The sequence below is a fragment of the Pseudochaenichthys georgianus genome, chromosome 7 (assembly GCF_902827115.2).
Source record: "Pseudochaenichthys georgianus chromosome 7, fPseGeo1.2, whole genome shotgun sequence".
Taxonomy (NCBI): domain Eukaryota; kingdom Metazoa; phylum Chordata; class Actinopteri; order Perciformes; family Channichthyidae; genus Pseudochaenichthys; species Pseudochaenichthys georgianus.
The window spans coordinates 25,813,263-25,840,935 of record NC_047509.1 but is presented as its reverse complement, the minus strand read 5'-3'; the positions used below and the strand labels follow the sequence as shown (position 1 = coordinate 25,840,935).

The 27,673-nt window shown below is 41.2% G+C and overlaps 2 protein-coding genes across 5 annotated transcripts in view; both read left to right on the top strand.

Annotated features, from left to right (window-relative positions):
- The first annotated feature begins 10,789 nt into the window (after nt 1-10,789).
- LOC117450172 (transcription factor HES-2-like) lies at nt 10,790-12,623 on the top strand. The gene is made up of 4 exons (XM_034088251.1): nt 10,790-10,879; nt 10,985-11,080; nt 11,199-11,286; nt 11,395-12,623. The coding sequence occupies exons 1-4, from the start codon at nt 10,790-10,792 to the stop codon at nt 11,724-11,726; spliced, it is 606 nt and encodes a 201-aa protein (XP_033944142.1). The 3' UTR covers nt 11,727-12,623.
- Nucleotides 12,624-12,844: 221 nt separating this feature from the next.
- acot7 (acyl-CoA thioesterase 7) overlaps nt 12,845-27,673 on the top strand; it is a 70,604-nt gene continuing 55,775 nt past the window's right edge. For 2 of the 4 annotated variants that reach the window (XM_034088248.1, XM_034088247.1), the window contains exons 1-3: nt 16,154-16,293; nt 17,859-17,976; nt 19,529-19,685. In XM_034088248.1, the coding sequence (XP_033944139.1) occupies nt 16,169-16,293; nt 17,859-17,976; nt 19,529-19,685 (400 nt within the window). In that variant the 5' untranslated portion in view covers nt 16,154-16,168. Of the gene's footprint in view, nt 13,137-16,153; nt 16,294-17,858; nt 17,977-19,528; nt 19,686-27,673 lie in introns of those variants that run through there. The other 2 variants (XM_034088249.2, XM_034088250.2) reach the window with 2 other exon arrangements.

Genomic DNA, 27,673 nt, shown 5'->3' with positions numbered 1-27,673 from the left:
GAGGAGTTGGGGGACACACGACACATCAAATCACATCTACAGATCAAGACGAAGCGAATGGAAGTACTCCTAGCGTGTGAACATGTTTGTGAAAAACGTGTGCAAAGTCTCCGAAAACGGAGCAATGGCTGTGATGCTAGCTTTGCGGCTAGCGGTTAGTTGTTATTGTTTGAAGTTGTTGCTATGGAAACAACATGACGGGGACAAAATTAATATCTTCTACATATAATAACGGACAAAGTAAAGAATGAAGTGTAGGCTATGCCTGTTTGAAGTTGTTGCTATGGAAACAACATGACGGAGAAAAAGTATAATCTTCTACATATAATAACGGACAAAGTAAAGAATGAAGTGTCGGCTATGTTTAAATGTTCGGAATTTGACCGTGATGGCCCTCTTGAGTTGCCGTAAAATATGACGGATGACGGATGCGATGGAAATACACCCGAACACATCTGGTACCCCGAACACATCTGGTACCTACACCGGCTGGGGCTTTAAGGGCACCACCGTCACGCGCATGCGCAGTGCCGGCTGGGGTCGTGAAGGCACCGCCGTCACGCGCATGCGCAGTGCCGGCTGGGGCTGTGAAGGCACCACCGTCACACGCATGCGCAGTGCAGATTTGCATAAACGTGTTTGATTGGCTGGCGCTTCCAGCTCAGCTTCAAAAGTTGAACATTGCTCAACTTTTGAATCCTGGAGATCCTGGACATCCTGGAAATCTTCGCTTCGCTCCCCCACAATGCAGTTCGGCGAAAAGCGAGGCAAAGTGACGTCATCCCCATTCAAAGTCAATGGGCAGAGAAGCGTTGGAAGTGGTGGAAGTTTCTTCTGAAGCTGCTGTGTGGACGTACCGTAAGGAGCATACAGCAGGAGATACTCACGACATCTGCCTGGGCTTCTCAAAACAGTTACACATTATCTGTTTTCACAAGCCCAGAGAGAGTCAACCCATATTCTGGAGAGAGAGGTTCTCTCTCTCCTAGAAAGAGGGGTTTTATCTATAATGCCCGCCGAGCAGAGTCAGATTACGCAAACAAATGTCCTCATAAAGCACCCGCTCAACATGGGTCTCATAATAAAACGGACAGTATTGGTTATTATGTAATGCATAGTGGCACTACACCCAACTTTTCTAGTACGGGACGCGCCTACGGGTGCTGTCCTTTCACGGAAGGTGGTCACCACGGACGCATGTCAGACAGGCTGATAGGGTATTTACGAAGGTCGCCCGGTGAGAGGTCTCTAGAGCAGAGACCTCCAGCGGGCGCACGTCAATCACCCGGAGCTTTTAGCGGTGGTCCCCACACTAAAACGCTTCCTGCCTTCTCTCAGAGGACACCATGTCCTCGTGAGGACAGACAACACGATATCGTGTATGAACCGCCAAGGGAGGTTGCGTTGTCTCCAGTCACACACACTGGCACACAAACTGATCCCTTGGAGCGGCAGACGTCTCCTCTCTCTGAGAGCGACACAGGTACCGGGAGTGATGCACCTCGGGACAGAACTACTGTCCAGAGGTGCACCACTCTATGCAGACTGGACTCCTCATCCAAGGATCGTGAGTCCGCTGTGGGTGCGTTACGGCAGAGCCGCGTTAAATCTGTTCGCATAAAGAAAAAATGCTCAATGACAGCTGTTCTCTTTAATGCACGATTTAAACGCACTGTTAGGCGGGGACGCACTCGTACACGATTGACCTCCGGGTCCTCTGTACGCGTTCCCACCCCTGACTCTGTTACCCCCAACTCTGGCCAGAGTGAAGGTGCAACGCCACACACTTATCCTGATGGTTCTGCCCTAGCCTGCAACGTACAGGCTGGCGGAGATATATCAGCTGTTGTGCGGGCAGCCATGGCAGCCCCCACCACGCAGGGACAGATTGTCTTAGGCGGGGGGGGGCGATCCTTCACCCACGGTGTACCTGGCTGCTATTGCTGCATGCCTGGAAATACCAACCAAATGCTACTCCAACGTAATGATTGATTTTGTAATAGTCACACTCGATTACGCCGATTTTCTTGTTGCCCCAGCTGGTCGACACCTCTTTTAGCAGAAACAAAGGCTACATTCATGTATTAAATCGATGTTAATCCGTGTGTGTGAATGTGGAATTAACGGACGTGACGTTGTGCGATTGAGTTGCCAGGCAACAGCTTCGGTTCATGTTAATTTACAAACTCTTCAACTACAACCGTAGTTATATTTAAAAACATGTTAGAAGGCCTCACAAAATACTTTAATGCAAATTAAAATGTGAAGGAATAACAAAGGAACGTATAACAAAATACATAGGTCATAAACGAAACCGGAAACAGACGTAGGCGAGATCCCCAGCTCGATGATTGGATGGTTTAGCTGCAATGCCTGCTGGGATTTGGTGTTTATGTGATGTGAAATCTGAAAACATTGAAAAAAAAAAAAATAATACCTTATTCCGAGTGTGCTTGCTTTTCTCTTTGAAAGTCATCACATACCGGCATTGTAATACACGGTTCGGCTGCATTAAATATTACATATCTGCCGTAGTTCTGTATTTATAGAGCCCTGATGAGAAGACCTCTAGACAAACATGAGGAACTGAAAACGTGACGTGGATCATAAATATATCAGCCATTAAACAACATCTTACATTTCTTTTCACACAATACGTGTCCTTGCAGTATCAACACTAATTCGGCTCACTTTTATATTTGATCCAATTGGTAGATAGGCTGTATTTACACCATAAAGGTGCACAGCTGATATAAAGGGTGGTTAAAGCATGTTATTGAATTTAATTATTTTTATTATTAGATATTAATACGATCCCTATAAAGTATATTCATTACTCGTTATTCTCTACTAATAGTTAATTAAAGACTGTATATAATGACTATTTTGCACATCCCTTTCAAGATTTCAAGATTTTCTAAGGTTTATTGACATATCATATAGGCCTACACAACTGTGGTGTAGTTCTGCACTGAATGAAACACTTGGGTTGCAGGTTCCTCAATAGTGCATTACAAGACATCTATCAATATTTGTGCATACCTCCAGCAATGTTAACTATGTTGAAGCACTTATTTTAACTGATATTATACATCATGTATTATACTCTTATAAGATGTATGTAGATATTTCATCTCCGGCCTTGTCAGGTATTGAACAATCAATAAATAAAGAACACAGAATTGTTGAATATAAAACACAGAATGTGTGTGATTATACTAAATGATTTTCAAATAAACACAACTGCATATTTAACTGTTACACATGCTGATGTAACGCAAATGTTCCAACTTGGGATCAATAAAGTATATCTTATCTTAAGCTGATCGATGGCTACTGCCATATTTGCAAAATGTGCCTCTGAACCTTGACAAGTGCATGTTTCAGGCTTATCAATTAATGTAATGTAATGTTATCACAGGGGTCACACACATAAGACCAGCTGTTAAATAAAGCTCTTCTGACCTTAGCTGGCATGTGGGTATATATATTAATACTGCCCATAATGGGCACAAGCAATTTTCACCCATTTATTAATTATATGTTTTAAATGTGAGTGTTTCCTGTCCCCTAAACCTCCAGGGATGTACACAGTTTAATACTGGCAACTTCTTATTATGGGAAATACGAAAACGTCTTTTAAAACTACAACTCCCAGTAGAGACGTGCCATAGAGAACATGTTGCGAAACAGAATAGCCAGCATGTGTAGTTCTGGGGAGGGGGGACGCGGTGGACCCGTTCAAATCCAGTTTTGGACAGTCTGCCGTGGTTCCATCCCATTTCAAGTGCTGTTCGAGAATCGGCTTAACCCTCGGAGCACACTCTCCAATCACAGAGCTTGAGGACTATCACGGGGTTTGTCAAGAGCACATGGTGTAGTCCAAACGATAGCTGGGGATTCTGGGTAGTGTAGTGTCTTCTGCCATCCTTTACTCCTGGGAATGGACGCTCACATTGCCTTTAAGGGCAGCCGACATAAACGAATGCCGTGCTTCCATGAGCGTCAAATCCCGACGCAGATGGGAATACATTGCAATCAGTTGAAAGCTATTTGCGTCCCTTTATGACGCTGAAGGAGCCTAGGAGCGTCACAATTGGACGCCACGGACACTGACCAAACGTCGCTATTGGACGCTTAGGGAGTGAGAGTGTGTTGCTGTTCGAGGCTCGGTAACCCTCGGAGCACACTCTCCAATCACAGAGCTTGAGGACTATCACGGGGTTTGTCAAACAGAGCACATGGTGTAGTCCAAACGATAGCTGGGGATTCTGGGTAGTGTAGTGTCTTCTGCCATCCTTTACTCCGAAAAAAGATTTGTTTCTCCGAATCGAAGGGGACAAATACAAAAGCATTGCACACAATTTAAACCAATCAATGTTGTGTAGTTAACAAGGATAATCTGGTGTTTTTTAGTCGATGAGTAGTGCAGATATCACTGTAAAATCAATCGACAGTAAGGGGAATACTTACTTCCGGGTGTACAATTCTCCGTTATCCAATGAGAATGGACGCTCTCATTGCCTTTAAGGGCAGTCGACACAAACGAATGCCGTGCTTCCATGAGCGTCCATAAGCATATGGACATCCCGGAAAGCTGAAAATGAACGCTAAGGGCCCTCCCCTTGCGTTGAAAATGGACTCTAAGGCCCCCCCCCTTGCGTTAGAAAAAGCCGGCAGGGGACTTGACATAACGTCAACATAGGCCGACCTGGGAGTGAGGATGTGTTGATAAAAACAACAAACAAAACAAAAACGTTTGTTCAGGCATCAAGGTTGTGAAGCTGACCGTTGAGCGGCCCAGACCAAGCAAGGAGACAGAGGCAGAACGTCCAAAAATATAACCCGACGTGGGCATTTATTAAAATCATGGGCACAAAGTTCACCGCCTCAATCCTGCGGTTCTCCCTTCACACATCCTGCAGCCACAAGGATCTCACACACACACCCAGCCCTCCCCACAGACAGAGAAACAGAGCCCAAATACACACACTCCAATCAGCACAACAAGACACAGTTGACGGGGGAGGAGACAACACAGGACACCAGGTGCACACAATCATCAGCCACAGACAACATACACTCTGCAATCACGCCAATAAAGTGCCACATTACCCGGCCTGAAGCCGTCAGTCCATAGTGACGAAGTTCCCTTCGTCACAAAGTTTAAGTCATCTTGGAGTATTTGCATCTCCATAAAACAGAACACACAGAAAAGGCAGAGAAAAGTGTTTTCTTTACTCGTAAAAAAAGCTTGACTTATTTTCAAACTTAAATCTTACGCTCAATTCCTTTAATTTTTTGTTTTTACTGTTTTATTATTTACACCAGTTGTGTTATAATAAATAAACATGTCATACTTTGCAGATGACTAAGTTCAAATGTATTGTATATGTACCATTTTTTTTATTGAGCTTATGGAAAAGGAGAGACATTAAAGAAATGTTTGCCTTAAATTGGAGGAAAGTGAAACTGTCCCATTATACAGTAACCACTCAAACATGAGACCCACATTGTTCCGTTTTGATTGTCCAAACTGAGGTCACAGTGGGGGTTGGGCATGTGTCTGAGCTTTGTGCACGAGACAGACCTGCTATCACCACCGTCTCTATCTAGACTTTACCATGCTGCAGTTGTACACTGAAAATGTTGGCACTGGACCAAAGGAAACATCCCGTTTTGCAGGAATGATGTTTATATCTGGTGATAGATTTAAATGATATGCAAGTTAAACTGAGTGACATGTGCACATCAAAACACACCATTGTCTAATATATTCTGTGGCTCAGAAGGGACCTTTCCAAAATATAAAAAAAACCCTTCCTGATGATTAAAGCATTATCTTTGGCTTGGCGTGACACTTCCAGGTTTTCCGAAAATCCAGCATGTATTAACGCTGGAGGTGTTGGTTTAAAGCAGAGGTGCCCAGTACGACCGCGGGCGAGCAATGCTGGTAGACCGCGAGTCATTCATTAAAAAAAATAAAAAATCAAGCTCCGTTAAAATAGACAAAACAGGTTTTGATCCCTCCTCCCTTGTCCTCCCTGCCACTTAATTCAGGAGTTTACTTGATTGACAGAAAAAGCGACCTATCGCTTTCCAGTCTGTTAACCCAGAATGCAAAGCGATATAACATCAGTCAAGTGCCGTAGTGATGGGAATTCCGGCTCTTCTTGGTGAGCTGGATCATTTGGCTCGGCTCACCAAGAAGAGCCGGCTCTTTCGGCTCCCAAAGGGCTCTTCAGTTTACCACATATTATACCTTTTATAATTAAATCAAATGCCATGCCTCATTTCGCTCCATTTGCTCTTTCCAGCGCTGTTTTTGCAGGGGGCTGATTCTGTGAGCTGCAGCTGACCACGCCCCCCTGCAGGAGAGGGGAGCGTGCTCTGAGATCAGCTGCTAGGCTGCAGCAATTGTGCTACTTTGTGCACATTGTGCAAGCAACGATGTTTTCAAATCTGTAATCAAAAAGCTCCTCAAAAACACTATCGAAGCCGTTCCTGCCTTTGTTACGTTAGTTCAAACAGTAACAACGGACTACTTTTCTTAGCGGATGCATGTCAATTTAAATCAATACATAAAACTATTTTTTAAATCAATAAAATCATTTTCTAAATCCATAAAAGCATTTCAATTAATATTGGGAGTCATGTCGTTACTTTGTTGAGAATGTGGCCATGTGTAATAAGCGGGATAATGTGCACATTGCAGATTGCATAATGTGCCTTCATGCCGATCTAGATCCCTCCGCAAACAAAACAAAAAAACGGCTCGTTCGCGGGCGAGAGCCGGCTCCCGTGGTTCACGAGAGAGAGAGAGAGAGAGAGAGAGAGAGAGAGAGAGAGAGAGAGAGAGAGAGAGAGAGAGAGAGAGAGACTAACTTTGAGAGACTGTTCATAGGACCCATTTGAGTCTGGTGTCTAAGTTGACTGTTCTACTCGTTTATTGTATTCCTTGTAGCCTACTTATATTTGTGTTTTATGTTTAAGATTTCAGGACATGGAGAGTGGTTTCTTAGCCTGCTTGTTATGTGTTTCTTAACAGAGAGAGAGAGAAATAGAGAGAGGTTAACATGCCATTTTAGTTTTATGTATTCATGTATTTGTTTCTGTTCAAGAACCCAAATAGCGTTGTTGGAGTTATCCCATGTATACATAACACGTGTTATTCAGCTCCTTGCAATTTGGGATTTTATTTTTGGTTGGTAGAGCTGGTCATTTCAAAAGTAGCCCACCGGCCCAAAAAGTGTGGGCACCCCTGGTTTAAAGGATTCATGTATTTAGGAGGCGGGAATTGAATCACTGCTATTGACGTGCATTATGGAAATTGTAGGATCAGTGTTTTTGAAGCTTGCTCATCAAAAGGACAGTTTGCCACTGTTGCTTTCATTTTGACCATTCTTGTTTTTATGAGTCTGTTTATGGTCTGTAAGAGCAAGACGTGGAAGCAAAAAGATAATGCATGCACACTTAGGATTTTCAATATGATGGGTAACTTTAGGTACAGCACACTGAAGATAATGAGTTCCCATTGCTCGGTTGGTCAAGTTGTAAACATTTGTATTTGCAAACTCTTTACTCTATTTAAAAAAACTGTATTTATTTATTTTACAGATAAGAGGATTGACGACCAGTTCGATGCTCTGCAGTCACAGACTGACGCTGACAATAGAACAACAGTTTGGTTCTAAAAGAACAGTAATTTGTTCAGCAATCGCTGTTGAAAACCTATACAGTTTCCTGATACATTTAAATATTCGTTTTGATAAAACTACTAAAATAACAGAATACAGAATAAGAATATGTTTTAAGAGTAGACATATAAGAGCGACAGAGAGTCTTCCTCATGATAATTAAAATCAAGATTGTTAAAATGGATATAATCCGTTAAGATTTCAGGTGGCCTATCATGAAGGATAACTTTGACTTCTCTTGCAAAACAGTCAAATAAAGGGAAGACCATTGCAAAGGATATTCACTTGAAAAACACGTGGCCTCATTAACGTTTCTTAAATAAGTATATTTTATTAATGTAATACTCCTACAAGTGCAGACCTGATTGTCTTGACGTATTCACGTCGTGCTCGAGTTGCTTTCATAACATATAAGAAAACGTGTATTTGTTGTTGGATAAGCCGTCGTCCATTGTTTGAGACTCATGAGAACAAACTCGAAGCTGGCCGTTTTCTCTCAGTTTACATCACGCTTAAGCAAAAGTCAGGTGGAGTCTGTCTTACTGTTGCTCCCCCATCCCACAACCCACATGTGATTCTTAATTCCCATGAAGTGTCGGAACATTTTCAGACAAAGGCTCCCTGTTATCCGGCCTGCACAGATGGGTTACCGACGCCGAATTTGCCTGAAAAGACAAAAGAGGACTCTAACCGTAGAGAAAAACGGAGGAGAAGTGTACCTCCCCCCAACCCACCCCCCTCCTCTCCCTCTTACAATCCGTCCACCCCACTGGGGCCGTCAGGGACGCGTGCAGCAAGTGTGCCCCAGGACAACGCTTGGCTTTGTTGAAGCAGAACATATTGTCTACACGATGATAACCTTCACATTTCGACTGTGTAGACTTTTAAAATTGTAATTTCAAATCGCAAAAATATCCTAAATTATACTGAATATCCGCCAACAACTCCATGTTCATGGTTTCAAACATTCATCATATCCTACTGCTCTTTTAAAAGGGAAAACATATCAAGCTTCATCTAATGCAGGGCGGAGAACAATGGACAGCATACGAATAAACATATATTTATTAGTATACAATAATATACATTTACTGGTTTGTAACAAGTCTCTATGTGAAATCCAAGCCTCTTTGCTCAGGAGTTTGGCTTTACATTCTTGAATTTATTTAACTCTTTAGTAATTGTAATTTTGTAATTCTGCTTCTGTTTTGCGAGGTTTCATGTCAGATCAAAGCTTATTGTTCTTATAGATTTTCAATGCAATGTTTGCAGTCCAGTGTAAACTATTTTATATTTAATGTAAAACTCTTCCAACAATAACCTTGTCCTCGGAGTCGTATAATCTGAATTTCCAGAGCAGCCTCTCTATCTCCACCAACAGATTGAGCTTTGTGTCTCGTCATCACCATATCATATTGATAAACACGCATTGCAAGAAAGCTTGGACGCTAACATATCCATGAGTCAAGCCGAGGGAGACAATTGCAACAGAGTTTCCAAACAGGGGGGCGAGAGTGCTTTATTTCAGTTGGACAACAACATGGACCCATCAGAAACATGCAGATGGGGCATCCACGCCAAAACTGCGTGGAGATCATGTGTCGTGCATGTAAAGTTGAAAAAAAGCGTGTGTGTGTGTGGCTGAGATATGGATGCAGGCTGCTATGATGCTGGTGTGCTGCAGGAGGAGTGTGTGGGGGGTGGGGTCGATGGACGGATGGATGTGGGGTGGGGTTGGCGATGGAGTTGAAGGCTCGGTAACAGACAGCCATCTGGTCTCCGTGGCGCGTGCGGCGCGCGTGGTTCCCCTGAGTGCAGTGGCATTTGATGGGCTGTCATGTCTCTGCAGTTTTTTATTTAAAATCAGAAAATCTCACAGTTGTAATATAAAGTTTGAATCATACTTCGCCATGCAGGATGGTTGGTTATTAAATAAACCACATCAACAAGGAAAGAGTGAAATACTTAACATGTTTAAGAGTTAAAACCCATAGAAAGCTCGTTTTATATTTCACGGTGGCTATTGTGATTGAGGTGCACGCTATCTCGCTACCCACCCTCTGTTTTCAGCCCCCACCGCTCTACATGAGGCGTCGGTAGCAGCGGGAAACACACTACAGGTAGAGACTCCGCCCGGGCAGAAAATGCATGAAAAACGTCATTATGCAAAACTATTGTTGTCAAAATCTAAGAGCAGATGTTGTTTTAAAGTAGCGTGGCTTGGGTATGAGATTGGAATAAGAGTCTGTCTCTATGGACACTTTTTCATACACGCAAGCCTGCCCCCTATGCCAATAAAATATGTATTGCACCCTGTTGTTTAAAGTGTGCATATCTGTTGTTTGTTTTTAAGTATATTTTATGTTAAGGATATATTCTTAAACTTCGGCAAATTACACTCAATATATAGTCGAACCTCAGCTTGTAACACAAACGTGCCTAATTTAGCAGGCAGACACACTCAAAGATTCAAACTGTGAGATTATTGTTCTTAGAATAATAATGTAATTTGTAATGAAGCTTCGTGTGTTACGTTGTTGGATCTCAACAAAAAAGAATGCTATATAAGTTATATTTGGCTACCAACAACGTATGAGCACTGCGTAATTACGCACTATATTTATACAAAATGCTATATATTTATGCGTGTTTTACAACCTATTCGTCAATTATTTGTGAAATTATAAACATTATTGTGTACTAAATAATATGATATAAAATGTAAAGTTTGCAGGATTGGTGTTTTGTGAATGAGCATTCGGTGCGTCCAAACATGAGCATCTTTACGCACACATTTCTTTAGCTTGTGGACGCAGAATTTGTTTTATTTTGTCCATGGATCATAAAGCACACACGCACTGCAGTTGTTATGTGTGGATTAGGGTAGCAGACAGATGGGTATCATGATACATTTGGTAGTTTTGTGGTGTTTCCATCGAACACACGGACAGAAAATGGCTTGGGGGCGTACCCATGACGCACGTAAACCGACGCCACGGCCCTGCATATATACTGCAGCCCTTGACCGTTAGAGACACATCTTCTCCAACTTCTGCTTCTGACACTTCTCTGGCACAAAGAAGAAACTGAAAATGTCTCCAAACATGATTTGCGAAACTCTCCCATCTTTTTCTCCAAGGCTCACTGTGGCCAAACGAAAAGAGGCTCTCGAGCTCAGAAAGGTAAGCGAAGTCCCTGCAATTTGCTTCATTATCTTAAAAAACATTTCTGATGTTTTACCCTAATTTCGATGAATGGATTCTAATTGTGTTGTGTTTTCTTTCCAGACAATGAAACCTTTGATGGAAAAAAGAAGGCGCGCTCGTATCAACGACAGTCTGAACCATTTGAAAAACCTCATCATTCCCCTCACTGGCATAGATGTAAGTTATTATATTTATTTCAATACATCTTTAAAAAAAAGAAAAACATTCCACACATGCTTATGTCAAGGCAACGTTTATGCTCATATGTTTAACATTTGCTTTTTTTTCTCTCCAGAAGACTCGCCACTCCAAGCTTGAGAAAGCTGACATCCTGGAAATGACTGTGAGATTCCTCAGCGAAATACCCCCTGTTAGTACGAAAAGTAAGTCATGGTTCTGCTTGTTTAACGCTTTAATTTATATTTGTTTATACATAGAATGAGCTCTTGGCATATTCGAACAAAGAAACTAACATTTCATTGTCTTTTCAGATACTGCAGACCGTTACAGAGAAGGCTTCAAAGCCTGCCTCGAGCGCGTCTCCACTATGCTTCCCAAAACAAGCCTGGATCAAGACGCGTGTCAGCGGGTGAACGAATTCGTTCAGCAGTCCTCCTCCGCCACAGTCACCCCAACCTGCCTGAACTGCTGCGCTCAGAGCTCCAGGACTCTCCCTCAGATGCAGCAGAAACTCTTGAGCCTCAAATCCAGCTTCAGCTCCAGATTGGAAAACCAGTCCCGCGGCAGCAGCAGCGCAGTGGCTCCCAGCCGCGTGCATCCCGGCCCACAGGCAGTGAGCGCTTCCATGTGGAGACCTTGGTAGATTTCTGATGGCGGGGTCTCCCTAAAGCCTGTGAAAAGACTGTAAAGTGTTTCATATGTAGGCAGCATGTAAAGAAAGTATCACTTGTAAATATGCAGTGATTCACCGCCTCGCTTCCGTTGATGAAAAGCCAGAATTCATCGTTTAATCGAATCGGTTGAGTATTATATACTTACGTTTAGCGCGAGTCTTTTGTCCTGTATAAGTTGACAAGTTTAGACAGTCGTTTTTTTTAAATCTGCATGTATGTATACGGTAAATATTTAGTCCACTTCGCGGACTAAGTGATTAAGGGCCATTAAAACAGCCCTGTAAGACCCAAAGGGTCAGTCTGTAAGAATTTGCACGAAAGACTTCAGAGTACTGAGTCTGTGCAGATGAACCCTGTAGACATATATTATGTCAATGTAAGTATCTCTGTTGGGATTTGTTTTATTTTTGCTATTTAAAGCAAATGTTGTATATATGTTGTTTAAAGAAAAAAATAAAACTACAATGTAGTTGTAATATATTGTGTTGGGTTTTCTTCACACTTTATGGTCATTTGCCAGAATTTTCCAGAATATTAGTTTTAAGTATGGAATCTTTACGCACAGCCATAAAGTGATGTCCTTATATGGAAAGCATTATTCAGTTGGCACATTTCAAACACAAGGATACAGGCACCTAATTCACACCAAAAACCAAACAGCAAAACGCACACACGAACTAATGTGTGCTAAGATGCATTGTATTGAAAAGCAACAGAAAACCTTTTGTGAGTCTCCTTCCAACAATAGGATCATGGAAACTAAAGCATCTCCAGACTTTAAACTGGACCTTAGCGAAGGGCCATGCTAAACATTTGTCCTTATATGGATCCTCTCTCTGTTTAATGAACAAAAGCCCGTGATGAACATCACAGATGTTCCTCACAGACTGTGAGGCAGACTGAACAGTATAAAAACCGTTAGTCGGTGTGACCTCGGGATGGATGTTGCGGTCACGAGACACTGCCCCTGCCCTTATGGTAATGCAGTGTGTGGTCTCTGCTGCCCTCCTTGGATGGTTGTAGGTATCGACATGGTGATGGTGTCTATTTCCGTTTCACAATCCTGTCTTACCCATTAGCTCTTTGGAAAGCACAGGCCAATACATTTAGGCTTAGTGGTTGTCTTTGAATAAACATTATTTGCAAAACAATTTAGCCACACACACGCTCTTTGCGTTTCTGTGAAGTCCAAGTGCTTCTCCCCCGGATGAGTCATTTCTCAAAGCCAGCAGACACTGGTGGATCGGAGGAGTCTGAATCCCGTTTACTTCTCACAGGATCCCGCTGCAACACGAGACCAACAAAGAGCTCACCATCATCATCTTCATCGCCACCAGAATGTCGGTAGTGCAGGCAGCATCCTCTCTTCAATTATGCAGGTGGGACGTTAGATACGACACATTACCACATATGCAAGCAGCATTCACATGCTAATACCGTGCTGTGTTGAACGACAAATGACGAAAACAGCGCGGCTACCGGTGTCCTTCCTTCCCGGCTGATAACCAGATAATCCTCTTCGTGTCCTGTTACATTACTACTGTGTTCTGCCGGTATTCAACCATGTCCTGTTTTGGCTAGTTAATGTGAAATTAAGTGGTGTGTTTTCCGGTTATTTAGCCTGCATGTGGTCCCGCGGCAGAGGTGCAGTCCTTTATGTCGCATGTCGTATGATATGTGATGACCTCAACGCGGTTCGCACCGGTAGAACACACGCTTAAACTCCCAAGGACATAATTTCACTGAAAGTATATTGAAAGTTGTATGTAATGGCGTGGGCTTTAATGAGGTTGTTCCTCTAAATAATTTGTATGGTGAGGTGGTAAATTAGGTGTGATTGAGCCTTGAGGATTAATTAATTAATTAATAAAAGGCAGAGGAAGCAAACTGGGAGCAATAGAGTCAACTGTGTAATAATGTGGTAATGTCTGTTACCAATTAAAATATCTTTGATATGAATCGCCTTCATTTCCCAGCAGCATGCAGTCTTTGTTGTTCTTGTGATCATCTGTAGGTGGAGCCATATAGCTATATCAGCTTTCTCAAAAATAAATCCATGTCAATTCAAGTGAAAACTACTCTTCACTGAAAGTTGTATTGTTGTAGTATTATTCAGCATGTCAGAACTAAAGATTTTGATTGGATTAAATAAAAAAATATCACAACAGTTTACCCAATAGCTTTAAATTCTCTCTAACCAGCGGCCTAAAAAAGCTCTAAGTTATAATGCCATTGTATGCCCATTTGTCTTGTATGTTGCACTTATTGAAAGCCTGGTCTATACAGCTATTAGTTCCACATTCTGACAAACTTTGCATTTCAGGAAAGATAACATATATTCCACTCGATTGCAGGAAAAGCTAAAGAGTCATTTCCACTCACAGTCTTTCATCATATTTTGCACTGAATGGTAATAAACCATATATTCCTGTAAGCTAAGGCCTTTTTTGACTTCATGTTACTTCACCTGTTTGGGTCTTTAAATGACCACAGATGAGATGAGCCACATAGTCAAACCAGTTTGTAAGATGTATCATGTTTCAATATGTGTGTGATTAAGAGTGATGCCAGCTGATGGAGACGTCCTTTCATGTCCGTTTCCTTGGACATGAACTACAGCTGTGTGATGGTCAAAGTGTTCAAACTTTTTTTTTTACGAGGGGATGTTATTGTTTCGTTGAACCTCCCACAGAAAAGCATTTCCCCACTTCCTGTGACCTATCCCTTTAGTGTAAACAGTTCAGTGGAAGGTGTGTGTGCAGTCAAATATAGGCAGTTCGTCAGCTTGTTTGTACAAAGGTTGGTTGATTATTGCAACCATTCCCTTAACTCAAAAGGAAGGGTTTTACTTCTAGCTTCCTTCTGTAACCCCGCAATGCAGTTTAATACAAAAAAAATCCTAACTATTTTTACAATTTTGGGCAATCATCAATACCCATTTTATTAGTGTTACAGTCTTTAAATACCTTTACTGTGACATTGCTCTTTATTTCTCCTACACTCTGCATTGCTGAGTCAAAATTAAAACCATCTTAACCTCAGACTTTGTGGACCTTTTGCCAGTCAGCCACTTTCTCTGCAACTGCAGCTTTCTCCCAACACATTAATTATGCACCTACCTACAACGTGTCCACAAATACTGCAGCCTGCTTTGCTTTTAGCCACTGCAAACGGTCCCCTCCTATGCTTTTGGCTGCCTTTAGTTACGTCAAATCTAAACTTCCCTCCACTCAAGCCATAGGTTCACCGATATCCCATGACCAAATGGCCTCATTGCTTAGTTTAGGATTGGGATTGAGTTGTCTTTGTATAATCAGTTGTGGGTGTTTGACGAATACCTGTCTTACCTGGCAATGTAAGATTGCTAGGGTAAAACACAGTTTGATCCTGTGTGTGTTTCAAAATCACCCCCCACCTCAGTCCCTTCTTTATACTTCGTTGTGCTTTTGCTGATGGGACCTGGGACTGTAATGATGCCAAGACGTGCTTTTCAGAAGCTAATTCATAATTTATGGCACTTTTTTCCGCAACAGAGGTAAATGTTCGGTGTATGTTTTTGATTATATTTATGCAGTTGTTTATGGTAGTAGTATTACTTTTTAGTTATTTGTAAGCACTACTTTACTTCATTCTAAACAATGAGGATTAATGTGAACATGATTGATGAATTGTTGACCCAGTGCTCCTGTGAGGTTAACATTGGCGTTGTGAAAGGCTTTTTTGTGCTACACTGTATGTAATAGAAGTGATCCATCATCTTGGAAGGGATTGTACAGTACTTGTGAACAGACATTTTTGTTCTTTCCGTTCCCCTGCTTTAAAGTATTGCCGGTGGCTTTTCCTTTGTCCATGTCAGCTTATTTCTTTATCGTCAGTTAGATATTGATAACACTTACTACTAGTTTTTGTGGATTTTTTTTAACGGATGTGTTTTGTGGCTTTTAAAGCTGTTTGGGTTGTGATCTTGGTCTATTTCCGCTGTTGTTCTAATTCGGGATTTCTAAGCTGTTGTAGAACTCAAATCTTATGTACATTTGTTTTTATGAAAAAGATAAATCAGGCACACGGTTTCTGAAGAATAATGAGAATGAAACAAAGGAAACAACAACTTTGAAAACCTTTTAAAGTTTGAATCGCTTGTGTTTCTTGGCCTCTTGACAGATATTTATGAGATATTTGTAAGTCTACCTGTCAGATGTGGCACAGAGACCTAGTTGTGATGATCGTAATAGATTGTTGTCTATCTGGGCATCAGTGGGTGTGTTGAGTTCCTGTTTGTCCTGTCACGATGGATAAGGCGGTTACATCACAGATTACAACAACGTCAGGGCCCAAAAATGTCAGAAGCTGCGAATGTTGAGATCATACAAAAGGGAAGTTGAACAGACAAATAGTCAGTGAGGGAGACAAGATGAGTTGCTTTATACCTCGCAGGCCAGCACATAAGGTGGATAAGAGAGTGACAGCAGCCATTCGGAGTCAGCGAGGCAGGGGAGATGCGAGTTCTCAGCAGGACTCTAAATATGAACTCAGCAGGTAGCTCATCTCTGACACTCACACACATGCACACCCACACACACACCCAAACATCCACACAACGTTTTGTCATAACACGTTTATTTAAAAATAATTATTAATAATGAATACTACCTTTTTGTTAAACTTTTCATTGTTATTCAGACTCTCAGAGAGATATACACTTAACAGTTTTGAGGTTGTAGCTTGTGCTGCTGTTGATTGGTTTGTAATATATTTTAAAGGGTTTGCTCATAAATGTTAATAATCATAATATTGATAACAATTTAAATATCATTGGATTTGTATTGCCGTATATCATTATAAAACAGCAAGGCCAATAAACGGCTAGTGCCTCTCTAAGTTTTACTCAGTAGTACTTATCCCACTGCTTTAGTGTTACTTATTGTGTAAAATACAACTGTGTATTGTTCCTTCTCTTTTCTTGATACCAGTGAATGCTTTTCAAGTCTTGCAATGTAAAAATTCCCCTCCATCAACTGTAACTCTGACTATTTTTTGAGGAAGTTTTGCAAAGAAGTCTGCCATACTCGTTCATATACGGTATACAAGAACCTTAAATAATTCAAGTTGGCAGGAGTAGTGATTTTTCTATCGTTAATTATTTCCTTAAACCAAACGTAAAAAACAAGACCATTGCTCAATGCACTCTTTTAAAAGGAAAACAGCCATCTTCCTGTTTAATAAGGCTGTGTCAAAATGTGGATTTTCTTGCTTTGTTCTGTTGGCCGTATCCTGTAAAGGATCTGATTCTCAGGATTGTTCAGATCTCAGTGCTTACCTTCAGTGTGTGTGACAGTCGTGAATGTAAACCGATGAAGTTGGAACTGGTAAAACTAGTTTAACCCTTACTGTGAATGGGAAACAGCTGATGTACATGATCTCATGCTGCACTGCCAGTGGTAATGACACTGTTTGTTGTCATCTGATAGACATGCAGATACAGGCTGGAGTCAAAATAGGTAGAAAATGCTTCAACAATAGAGGTCTTTCCAACTCATGCGTGACTATCACCGTAGATATGTTCCTAGATATTTCTCCTGGCCTTTTGCAACAAACATCATCTGTTTATTAAATTATGTCTTTTCATAGAATGTTTCAACAAGTGGTGGATCTTATTATGCTATTTATACTCTTACCTCACTTCATTTTGTAGGCAAATGTTGCACAACATTTGTTTTACAGAATTAGTCACTAGCTATGTGCAAGATTAAGTTCACTTTATGAAATATTAATACACTTATACATTATGATGTATTAATATAGGATAAGATACTCGTCGGTATATCAAATAGTAAAAAGAACACAAATACCAGCTGCAACACTCAAGTGAGGACCGTGTTAATGCACCAAATTTTACAATACGTTAATGTATATGGTGTAAATGATTCATAAATGTGCCATACTACATGACGATTACTTTCATTTCTGGTACACATTTGTGGACTAATAGTGCTTTTTTTAAGAAGATATTCCAATAACTCTTATAACAAGGTGCTCAGTCACATGTAGAAATCCTACCATCCCATCCACAGTCATGCTAACTAAACGTCTCTTCACGGCAGGATCATGCGGCCAGACGACGCCAACATTATGGGCAATGTCCACGGCGGCACCATCCTCAAGATGATCGAGGAAGCAGGATGCATTGTTGGCACGCGACACTGCAATACACAGGACGGGGTAAGAGACAACAGCAGAGCATACCCTAAACCAGGGGGGTGTCCAGACTTTTTTTACCGAGGGCCACATACAGAAACATATACGAAGGGCTCGGCCACTCCCTAGAGGTATTTTGCCTCATAAGTTCTGTTATAAGTTGGAAAAGTCAATCCAATGTAGGTAACTTATTTGTGATACTTGTAAATGCTTTAAGAAAAAACGTCAAAGCTCTCCATAGGGTTTCATTAATTTTGTTAGCAGCTCATTCCTTAAAACAGAAGCTTCAGATTGCTTATAATAAGAGGACATATGAAGGGTATATTTCAAGGTTGTTATGGAAATAAGTTATTGGGCTTTTTTCTCATCAACTTAGATTTGTTAGAACATGTTTCCAACTTTAATTGACTGAATTTATTCGAAAATGTGGCCTATTAACACACATGAATACTGTGTAATATATTTGAACATATATATTTAAGAAGTACAATATAAGACAAGCAGAAGTTTATTATACTTAAGTCATTATACTTTTTTGAATTTGCTGAGTGAGGGCCGATTCAAAATGGTCCGCGGGCCGCATTTGGCCTCCGGGCTGTAGTTTGTACACCCATGCCCTAAACTGTTATATTGTATTGTAAACAAAAGTGTATTGTTTATGACCAGTTTTTTTCTAACACTTGAGTAACATGACAGACTCAAGAAATAAATGAATTATTATCATTACTTACAGCTACCCCTTTTTTGATAAGTACTGAAAGGCAAATTATGAACATGAAAAATCTCTGGTTGTTCCTCTCTCCAGCATGTTGTGGGTAGATTGCTTTGATTTAAGGGATTTAGAGCTAAAAAGCTAAAGTACAACTGCCTTTGAGAACATTCAATGTTAACTAACTCTTTGTTTGCCTGGCATCTTTTATTCCCACACTGCATGGCTGCATTAGTGTTTGTTTCTTCAGTTTTAGGTGACCCAGATTTGTCTTGATTTGACTTTTCACCTGGTGAACTTTAACCAACTTTTGACTTGCATCATCTTGATTGTCATCAAACTTAGAACAATGTGATTGTATCCTGCTGATGACTCATGCTACATTGTTAAGATAAGCTGTTAAGACTTCTATCTTCCCTCTTCACAATAACAACATCATAAATGTTCAGAATGTTCAGAATGTTCAGGATTTTAATCTGGTGTCTGCAATTATTTGATGGTGAAGTATTAAAGATTTCTTGCAGCTCATATAAAGTGCAAATACCTATTGAGCCTGTATCAGTTTTTAACAGTATCTCCATGAAATTACACTTCACATTAAATCAAACCTGTGTAAACCAGAAGGACGTATAATTACAGAAGAAATAGGTCATCATCATCATCATCAGTGCCCGATAAGCTCTCTTTGACCCGACTCTTGTCAAATGGAAATAATAATATTTATATTAGAAAGATATTTGTTTTGCATTCCTCTCCTGTTTCTTCTTCTTTACTGCGACTTAGAACTAGGGCAGTTAGTTCAAATAAGATTTATTTTACAGGTGCTGAGTTTCCTTTATAAGCATATAAGCATGTTCTTCTTTGTAGGACCGTTGTATGGCAGCTCTGGTTCGGGTGGAGAAGACAGAGTTCCTGTTCCCTGTGTTCATTGGCGAGGTGGCCCACGTCACTGCTGAAATCACGTACACCTCGACGCACTCCCTGGAGGTGCAGGTCCAAGTCATGTCTGAGAACATCCTCACAGGTGACATTTGAGTCTTTTACCTCAGCCACATACCACACAGTAAAGATCAGGCATTCCTTTACCTGTTCGGCAATATGCTTATATCACTAATGCACTGAAAGGTGGATTATCAAAGTAATGCCTTTGGTTATAGAAGTATTATTACGAATGCTGGCTATAATCCTAGGAATATAAAGGAGACTGATTTGTCTTGTACCTGCCGCCTCACCTACGCAGCAGTGTTCACCTTTAGCCTCTTTTTCAGCCCCATCCCTGCAGAGGAAAAAAAGAATGACAGACATTTAAGAGCATGTGTCTTCCCAGGCAGGAAGACAGACACAACACAATCATGCAAACATTTACAAATACTTTCCACATACCTACAATATTTGCAATAGTTACTAGGGCTGCATATCTGGAGATACCAGACATACCAGAGTAAAGTCAGGAGACATGGTTGACGCTAGTTCATTCAGCTGTAGATTAGGGTTTTCTATGTGGGTTTGAACCTGTGTTTTTCAGAATCAAGTGGTGTGTTAAACACTGTTTCTGTGTTTTCAGAACCTACAGTATTAAATGCACATGGGGTCCAGTCCAAATTGGCTTGTTTTACCTGTACAAATTACCAAAATGTCCATCAGTATGTCTGGGGTTTAACCAAGGATTGTATCATGTTTAACTTGACCTGCTGCACACACGGCTTTATAAGGCGCAGATAACTTTAATAATTTTCCAAAGTAAAAATATTTGACCATGTTTAATCTTATGTAGGCAGAATAATTGTAAGAGTCAAACTAATGTACGATACATTTAAAACATATGCTGCAATTAATTTTAACTGAGCATGTAACTAACTATGTGACACACTCAAGATATTCATTAATAGCAACCTTGAATTATTCAATGCAGCAGCAGGAGTCCAGCACCTGCAGAAATATCATTCACCGAAGAAATGAAATATTTTTTGTTTTAATTTAAGCTTAAATATTTGAAATCTGAATATGGGATAGAAAAGTATTTGTTTTAAAATCTTTGAAGGTCTATAATCATTAATCAAACCCCTTCATTATTCTTTATTTTTGTTATAGTCTAAATTGCCTAAATGCAGTTAATTTCACTTAGCATTGAGTCCAGTAATGTTAGATGTTTAAAAAGAAAGACCTCCATGTGATGTTCTGCTGTTTGACCTGTAGAGGGCAGCACACAAAAAGAAACAGCCCTGAGAAGCATGAAAGATGAAACCCTGGGGGTGTTTCCCTGGGTGTTTCTCAATGTCGAGGAAGGCTACTCCAGAGCCACTATTTCAAGCATACTACGTCATCGAGTGCCGCCAAAGGACTGTTCCAATGTCCAGCATACTTGTAATTCTACCGAGGCCCGCGTACTTCGTAGCGAGAAATTTCGAGGCTGCACATGTGTAGACTCTGCGGTCTTAAAATCCCCACTATGCTTTGCGCACGGACTAATTTCCAAATCTTTGGCGGAAATAGCGCTCCATTTAAGGCGGGGCCTCGCATATGATGCACACCTGCACACCTGTTAGCCTGTTCCACAATTCTTTGTTTTCTGAGGCTAGGAAGGATTCTTGCCTCGCTTCTGAAGCAAGTGAATCGGAAGACATGTCCTACCAAGCAAGCGTCCTCGACATTGAGAAACTCCCTCAATGTTGAGGAAGGCTGCTCCAGAGCCACTGGTCGTTTCTCAATCTCGAGGAAACTGGCTTCCAAGCCAATATTTCAAGGATGCTACGTCATCGAGTGCCGCAGAAGGACTGTTCCAATCTCCAGCATATTTGGAATTCCACCGAGGCAGCGTCCTTGGTTTGGGGGTAATTTCGAGGCTGCACATGGGTAGACTTTGCATCCTTATAATTCCCACAATGCTTTACGCACGGACCAATTTCAAAAACCCTTGCGGAGAATGGCTGAACCGACGCAGCACACATTTAAATGTAAGTATGTAGTGGCGTAGAACATGTGTTGGTAAATATGTTACATGGTTACATTTGTTTGTTATCACCAAAAATGTGTTCCGTGAAAGTAAAGCAACTTCATAATTAGATAGACATCATGAGGTATTTATTTTCGGTACAGTTTATGTTGAAACCGTTAGAGAGAGTGGCACACTTGTTAGGCTGTTCCATTCTTCTTCGTTTTCCGAAGCCGTGGCTTGGAAGTATACTGGCTTCGTTTCTGAAGGAAGTGACTTGGAAGTATGCGACTACCAAGCCAGCATCCTCGCGATTGAGAAACGGCCACAATTTCAAGCATACTACGTCATCGAGTTCCGCCGAAGGACTGTTCCCACACACACACACACACACACACACACACACGCACGCACGCACGCACACACACACACACACACACACACACACACACACACACACACACACACACACACACACACACACACACACACACACACACACACACACACACACACACACACACACACACACACACACACACACACACACACACACACACACACACACACACCAGAGTCCCTTGAGTGAAGACGTAGGGAGGATCACATTGGGCTGACCTAGCGCTATCTCTGAACCTGTAAATGCCAGTGGCAGCAGTGATGCACAGCCTGTCTGTAACCACCATGTGATGTGCTGACCGTACACTGTAACTGATTTAATTCATGTCAAGCAGTACAGATGATTACTGATTAAGAAAAAACAAGCACATTATATCATGTTGATGTTGATGTGAGTTAGTTTTAGTAGCAAAAATATAGTTTCTTGATGGGGAAACTTGCTTGTGTGTTTGTTTTCTTTTTTTTAAAGGACTTTGTAGTTTGGAGATCATTTGGCATCAGAGCAACCTGTCTATCTTGAAGAGAGACAGGATGAGGGAGTGAGACAGAGAGACGGATGTGAGAACGGAGCCGGACAGACATATTGATGGGGAAAACAATAGTCGATTGGGCAACAGGTTGGATTGGGAGTAAAAGAGGAAGAAAGAGTGAAACTAGGAAAGAGATAGAAAGAAGGATGAAGGAAAGGAGGTCTGAGAAACCAAAGAAGTATCCCCTAGACAGCAGTTGCCCTAGCAACAAGCTTGTACTGGTTGGTTGGCTGGTTGCTGGGCTGGAAGCAGGTTGATGGAGGCGGAGGCAGCGATATGAAATGACAGGTGGAGAGCAGCGATCATACATAACTGGCATCAGCACGGACAGCCCGCTACAGCACAGGGCCGCTCGGGAAGGACCCAGAGGAGGGGAGATCAGGAAGAGAGAGCTGGACAGAAAACAGTCAGTGTTTGGTTTGTTGCACATAACAGGATTTATGGTTAATTGATCCAGGGTTTATTCCCATGTTCTATATTGTTTCATAAAATGGGCAAAAACACTTCCAAAAAAGTCTGTCTTGTCATTCATTAATTTCCCAAGATATACTGATTAACTTGTACAAAATGTCAGATATGTGCATATTAAGAAGCATATTTTACCTTATTTTTATTAACTGACAAACATTCTTACCATATTAGCATTTTATGTAAAGGAGGTTGTAGTTTATACAATACAGCTTTATTTGTAAAGCACTGTAAAACCTCCAGACCAAAGTGCTGTACAGGCAAATAAATAAATGAATAAAATACAAAAGTCAAACAGCTCAGTTCACAAACCATAAAATAAATTATAAGAAAAATAAAAAGGTAAAAAATAAAATAAACAAGAATAAAACAAATAAATACATTCTGTATCAAAACAGAAAGTGATGCAGCCTCATTCTCAGGTCCACAATTCAGTCGTATCTTTCTGTTACATTTTGAGTGCTTCTCATAGTTAGGAAGTCTAAGTGTAGTTCATTGTCAGGGCAGTGTGGGAGTAGCAGATGAGCGTAGCTTCAGCTCAAGTCGAGAGAGGGCGTAGGTGAGTTCCTCTGGGACAGCAGACTCTGGAGGCTGCAAGCGCCAAACAAAACATCTGTCCAAATGACTTATGTTAACTCCATTATAAACACAAATATTAAATATCTATCCCAATCTGGGAAATAACAGATTTAAATTATATTTTCCAGTTTAGTGTAGGGGGGGAGGATACAGTTTATGTCAGAAATACAGCTTGGACATTAAAAGGAGATTGTGAGAAGGTGCAGCTTGGTGGTCTATTAGGTCACAGCTATAGGAAGTAGGTCATTGGTGTGTGTGTTTGAATTGATACAGCTGCTATCCAGGTTAGGTTATATCTGTGTGTTTTCTTCCATTTTGTGTGGTGCACATTTGTGACATAGTATGTAAATGCACAGTGGGTGCATCTGTACTGTATACTTGCATGTGTGCGCATGGGTATGTGTGTGAGATTTCATCAGTGTTTGGCCCTTTAAAAGGTTCCTGCGGGGCTGAGGGGGAGGAGAAGATAACGGGAGCAGACATTATTTGCTTCTGTCATGTCGGGTTAGCGTCAGTCCTCACACACTGTGGCCCAGTCAGACACGGACGCCAAGTGGGTGTACCTGCACACATGTACAGACACACACACATGCGGTTGTGTAGGGATGACCTGCGTGCATGTACAGCCTGAAATGCACACATATTCTGCATATAAAAAGTCACACACGTACATGTTCTCACACCCACACAGACGCACACTAAACACACACACTTCCCTTCTTTCTAAAAACAACTCTCATATTGAGGCAGGTTTTTATACGTTCATGGTTTCATGTTTTCCCAGGCAAAACATTGATAGATGGCTTGGACAGGAACACAGAAGTGGACATTTTAATGTTTGTTTGCAGACTTGCACAAGTGATTTATATTTGAATGCACCTTGTGTAAATTAGAAGGTCTGCATTTGTGCAGCCATGCATATTTACAACTTTACGTAATAAACCCTGCATGCTGTGTATACTGCAACACTATGTTGATTACACTCTTTGTGTTTATGCATTCATGTTTATTTCATGTGTGTGTGTGTGTGTGTGTGTGTGTGTGTTGGGGGAGGAGACAAGCACCCAGGTTCTACAGTCAGTCAGGCAGCATCTTGTCAGGCAGGCCTCAGTCACGGCCCCTCAGGGGAAGGCTGCCTACTGTGGGCACGAGCCGTGATGATTGTACCCGCTGGGGGGATTGCACATGCGCACTTTAATACACACAGACCCGCACACATGGCACTCACAGATGTGCATGTTACCATGTATGTACAAACCTGCGTATAAATATACATTAATACCTGGCAAACTGCAGAGGTAATAATGCTTGTATTGCATTTACATTCAGGAAGCATTTTCATACACACCCACACACACACACACACACACACACACACACACACACACACACACACACACACACACACACACACACACACACACACACACACACACACACACACACACACACACACACACACACACACACACACACACACACACACACACACACACACACACACACACACACACACACACACACACACACACACACACACACACACGCATATACGCATATACAGAGCTGAGAGCAATGCATTGTGGGTTGAGGCTTAAAATATGCATGACAGTTCCTAATATGACCCTGGTGGGTCACACAACTGCATATACCAGAGAGTGCTACGTGTACATAGAGACACAGTAATATTGTTCTGGTTTAATATTATGGTCATGTATTACTCAATTTCCCCATTAATAACCCGCACAGCAGGATAAATAGGATGTGTAATGTTATGATGATGATCTATAAAAAATGTATTGGAACATTTAATAAATGATAACAATCTATGAATTAAGATAACATACTGGAAGACCTTTAACAATTACAAATTAGGCGGGTTTGACTTTTAGAGCACAGAACAATTTCCTGAGGGCATGACTGATGTCTGTAACACGACAGACAACACTGCAACAGATTAAAGGTCATTTGAGTACAACAGGAAATTGTGTTTATGTAGAATCACTCGGTAATCCTTCAAATGTCGCACAAATATACTGTAAAGCTTACAATATGTATTGGATATTCCTTTTCAGTCTATACATTCTCCTTCCCAAAACTCCACTCCTGGCATGATTCAATCTCTTCATGTCAGGCTGTGAGATCCCACAGTGAGTATGTAGTGTAGTTGAAAGTAATGGAGTCTTGGCTCAGCACAATGGAAAATCTGTGGTTTTGATCAAGAAGATCAAGCACTAAACGGTCCTCACTGCACTGTCTCTGATCCCGGGACATGATGTTCAGGAAGGAGAAAAGAAAACAAGGGACGCTTTTGTCTTCTCAGAAGAAAAATGAAGGGTACAGTAGTAGGCAATAGTCAAGGGGGAGAGGGGAGGGGTGTAACATTGTAATACTGCGATAAAGCAAGTGAAACTGCTTAAGGTATAATACATAGATGAGGGAAAAGTAGACAGAAAGAGACTGTGGGGAAGGAGAAGTTATAAAGAGGAATAGATCAACAAGAACATATTAATAAACTTAGCAGAGTTCAGACTGGAATTGGGGGCTGTTTAAAGGACAGATGATGTGCATTTAATACATTTCCAGAATGGTATGAAGTAGTGATTGATGCCTACACTTAGATGAAAGAGGATTGGATGATGCATAAGTTGTGCTGGAGGGATGTTTCTCCCACTTAAGCGCCCATGTGAACACTTAAATCGGTACCCAAAAATGCTCTGATTCTAATTAAATATGACGGTGCATAGTGTTTGGGAATTCTGCTGCCCATCATAAAAAAGCAGAGTATGTCTGTGCTGTGTCTCTGGTTGCTTAACTGGTGATGTTTGTGTTTTAATAAAAACCTGAGTTGCTGGATGTTTGTCCCGTAATAAGACGGATATTGAAGGACTGGCTGTGGTTTGCACTGTGTGTTTTATTACAACGTATGCTTAAGTACTGTCTGACATTATACTCCTGTAAAATCCACAAAGTGATGTTGATTGTATAGGCTTGTCGTCTATAATATCCCGCTGGTCACAGGAAATTGTCTTCTATACGTTTATGCACTCAAGGCACTGCTGTACCAATGCAACATGCACTTAAACATTTCTTTTTAAATGTGTGCCATTTGTCTTAGCTTTCATCATAGCTTCCCTTTTAGATTCTTTGTAAAGCTGCTACCAAATGAACTTGAAAAACCACGTACAAAGTCACTGCGCAAAAAAGCATTTTTATTGCATCCAAAACCTTTCTATTCACTAATTCATTAATGCTAACTAACTAAGCCAGCTGTCCCTCCTGCTGGTTGAAGCCTCTCCTTTTTTGACAGAATTAATTTTTTATCACATAGAAACCAACGCATACAATATACCCGTTTCTCTGTGTTGATCCAATGTTCCCACAGCTATTTTAAAACAGAAACTACATGAATGAGATGACTTAACCTGTCCTTTCTCTCAACACAATGTGGATACTGCACACAAGATGAGGAATAAGATGTGCTTTAAGTACTGTGAAGGAAAAAAGGGTACATTCAAAACAATAACATGGTCAAACATTGACATTGTCTTCATTTGATGCAGAGGGATTTGAAATTCTAAGCCGGGTCCCTCGTTACATGCTGGTCAAAAAGGTCGTCAGTCGGACTGGGAATGCTTCTTAGTCGTCCGGTTCATTCCAGTGTATGAACTCTCTCCTCCTCCTCTTCCTCCCTCCATGCTAAACACTTAGAAGGTCCAGCAGGAGCTAATAATAGACTGGAGTCACTCTGTCTTGGTAAAGTCAAGGATATGTAAATATGCCTTTCTGCTGTGGGCAGCTTCCTGGTTGCTGGCAAGGGCGGGAGCCAATGAGAGAGGGAGGAGGAGAGAAGCACGGTCGGCATGGAAACGCGGCCTGGTTGTCTGCACGGTTTTAACTCTGGTGTAAAATGCAAATGTTATTACCCAAGAGTAGCCTGCCATAAGCCTCTGCTCCCACTCTCTTCTTTTAACTTCACATGTCCTCCTCTAAAGTCCCGCCTGTATTACTGCTGATCACACAGGAGTGTCAAAATTCTATTTATTTATGAGATGTGCTATTTTTATATCAATGTAAATGCATGCAAATGTATACAGCTTTAAG

Excerpts from the sequence above, each read along its gene's own strand:
- LOC117450172 (XM_034088251.1), top strand. The coding sequence starts at position 10,790 with ATGTCTCCAAACATGATTTGCGAAACTCTCCCATCTTTTTCTCCAAGG. Across the intron at positions 10,880-10,984 it reads AGGCTCTCGAGCTCAGAAAG|ACAATGAAACCTTTGATGGA; the intron begins GTAAGCGAAGTC and ends TTTTCTTTCCAG. Across the intron at positions 11,081-11,198 it reads TTCCCCTCACTGGCATAGAT|AAGACTCGCCACTCCAAGCT; the intron begins GTAAGTTATTAT and ends TTTTCTCTCCAG.